This window comes from Mandrillus leucophaeus, unplaced genomic scaffold (assembly GCF_000951045.1).
Source record: "Mandrillus leucophaeus isolate KB7577 unplaced genomic scaffold, Mleu.le_1.0 Scaffold112, whole genome shotgun sequence".
Lineage (NCBI taxonomy): Eukaryota > Metazoa > Chordata > Mammalia > Primates > Cercopithecidae > Mandrillus > Mandrillus leucophaeus.
In genome coordinates, this window is record NW_012099432.1 from 1086097 (window position 1) to 1088430 (window position 2334).

The window sequence follows — 2334 nt, forward strand, 5'->3', positions numbered from 1 at the left end:
TGGCACGCGCCTGTAATCCCAGCTACTCAGGAGGCTGAGGCAGGAGAATCACTTGAACTCGAGAGGTGGAGGTTGCAGTGAGCCAAGATCATGCTGTTGCACTCCAACTTGGGCGACAAGGTGAGACTCCATCTCAAAAAAATAAAAAATAAAAATACAAAAATTAGCCAGGCATGGTGGCACATACCTGTAGTCCCGGCTACTCGGGAAGCTGAGGCAGGAGAGTTGCTTGAATCTGGGAGGTGGAGGTTGCGGTGAGCCAAGATGGAGCCACTGCACTCCAGCCTGAGTGACAGAGCAAGACTCCATTAAAAAAAAAAAAAATTAAAAATAGCCAGGCATGGCTGGGCGCGGTGGCTCACGCCTGTAATCTCAGCACTTTGGGGGGCCAAGGCGGGCGGACCACCTGAGGTCAGGAGTTTGAGACCAGCCTGCCCAAGATGGTGAAACCCCGTCTCTACTAAAAATACAAAAAAATTAGCCTGGTGTGGTGGTGGGCACCTGTAATCCCAGCTACTCAGGAGGCTAAGGCAGTAGAATCGCTTGAACCCGAGAGGCAGAGGTCGCAGTGAGCCAAAATAGCACCACTGCACTCCCGCCTGAGTAACAAGAGTGAAACTCCACCTCAAAAAAAAGCCGGGCATGGAGGGGTCAGCCAGCAGCCCCAGCTACTCAGGAGTCTGAGATCAGCTTTGGCAACATAGCGGGATCCCTCTGCAAAAAAATGTCAAGAATTAGCCAGGCATGGTGGCCTGCACCTGTGTAGTCACAGCTACTCCAGAGACCGAGGCAGGAGGATCGCTTGAGCCCAGAAATTTCAGGATGCAGTGGGCTATGATTGCACCACTACACTCAGGCCTGGGAGACAGCAAGAGACCCTGTCTCCAAATTTAAAAAAGACAAGAGGAATAAAAGGACTTCAGGAAGAGGCAAGGCAGCCACAGATCGGGGGAGTTAGAGGCCCCTGTTCCAGCTGCCTTCCCCAGGTATTAACACTGTGGATGCCCACGGTGATGGAGATAATTTCAATTTGCTGAGTCCCTAATACTTCCAGAAAGCCCACTGTACTAAGTAGTTTACACGCAGCGAGTTGTATTAATTCTCATTAGGTAGGGACCTCTGTTGCTCCCATTTTTACATACAGAGAAACTGAGGCCCTGGGAGGCGATCGCCTTGGCCTCAGGCACAAAGCAAGTGAATGCTGGAGGTGGGATTTGACCCGGGATTTCCGGGGATTGCGGGGGCGGGGGGTTGTTCCCAGGCCCCTTGCTGGGGCCTCCGTGGCCTGCGCGGAGGGGTCGCCCCTGAATCCCCGGGAGCGAGACCTCACCTGTCCGTCTCCCAACTCCTCATGCCCAGCCTCACCTTGCCCTTGACGTCGAGAATGAAGACAGCCGAGGCGGACATGGTGGCAGCTGAGGGACCTAGGAGGCGGGGAGGGAGCGCCGGGAGGCGACAGTGGCGCCGCTTCCTTCTTCCTGCGGAAGCGCCTGCGCCCAGGTGAGAGCCCAGGTGTGTGCGTCTTAAAGGGGAGGCGGCCAGGTGAGCAGCGCTGTCGGCCAACGTGAAGACGGCTGCGGGGCCAGGAGAGGTACTACGACATCAGATGCGTCTGCTGCCCCCCTTCACTTTCCCTAGCCACCCAGCAGTAATGACGGGTGGAGACCCCAGACCAGTCATCCATCCTTCCATCCATTCATTCATCCTTCCTTTCATTCATCTGTCCATTCACCATCCATCCATGCGTCCTTCCATTCTTGCATTCATTAATCCATCCATTCATTAATCCATCCATGCATCCACTCATTTAGCCATCTTCCATCGATTCATTGATCCATCCATCCGGCATCCATTTATTCATCCATTTTTGCATTCATTTATTTATTCATCTATCCATTATCCATCCATCCATCCATTTATTCATCCATTCATTCATCCATTCTAACATTCATCAATTTATTCATCTATCCATCCATCCATCTGTTCATCCATCCTTGCATTAATTTATTCATCTAAACATTTATCAATCCATCCATCCATCCATCCATTCATCCATTCTTGTATTCATTAATTAATTCATCTATCCATTCATCCACCCATCTATCCATCCATTCATTCATCCTCTCATTAATTCATCCATCCATTCATCTTGTTTCTCCTCAGTCTCACCCACACACGTCAGCCCCAGTACAACAGGGACTTTGTCTGGTTCATGTTTATGTCCCTAGTGCTCAGCACTGAGTGCTCAAAATTTGTCCAATTCATTCATTCACTCATTCATATAATAAATTTTACTGGTGAATTTTACTGAGTGAATTTGAAATACTCATTCAT

The 2334-nt window shown here is 50.3% G+C and overlaps 1 protein-coding gene across 1 annotated transcript in view; it reads right to left on the minus strand.

The window, feature by feature from the left end:
- Positions 1 to 1482, minus strand: part of AP1M2 (adaptor-related protein complex 1, mu 2 subunit) — a 30018-nt gene extending 28536 nt beyond the window's left edge. Inside the window, exon 1 of the mRNA XM_011995026.1 lies at positions 1366 to 1482. Coding sequence (XP_011850416.1) covers positions 1366 to 1407 — 42 coding nt within the window. The 5' untranslated portion in view covers positions 1408 to 1482. The remainder of the gene's footprint in view (positions 1 to 1365) is intronic.
- Between the last annotated feature and the right edge of the window lie 852 nt (positions 1483 to 2334).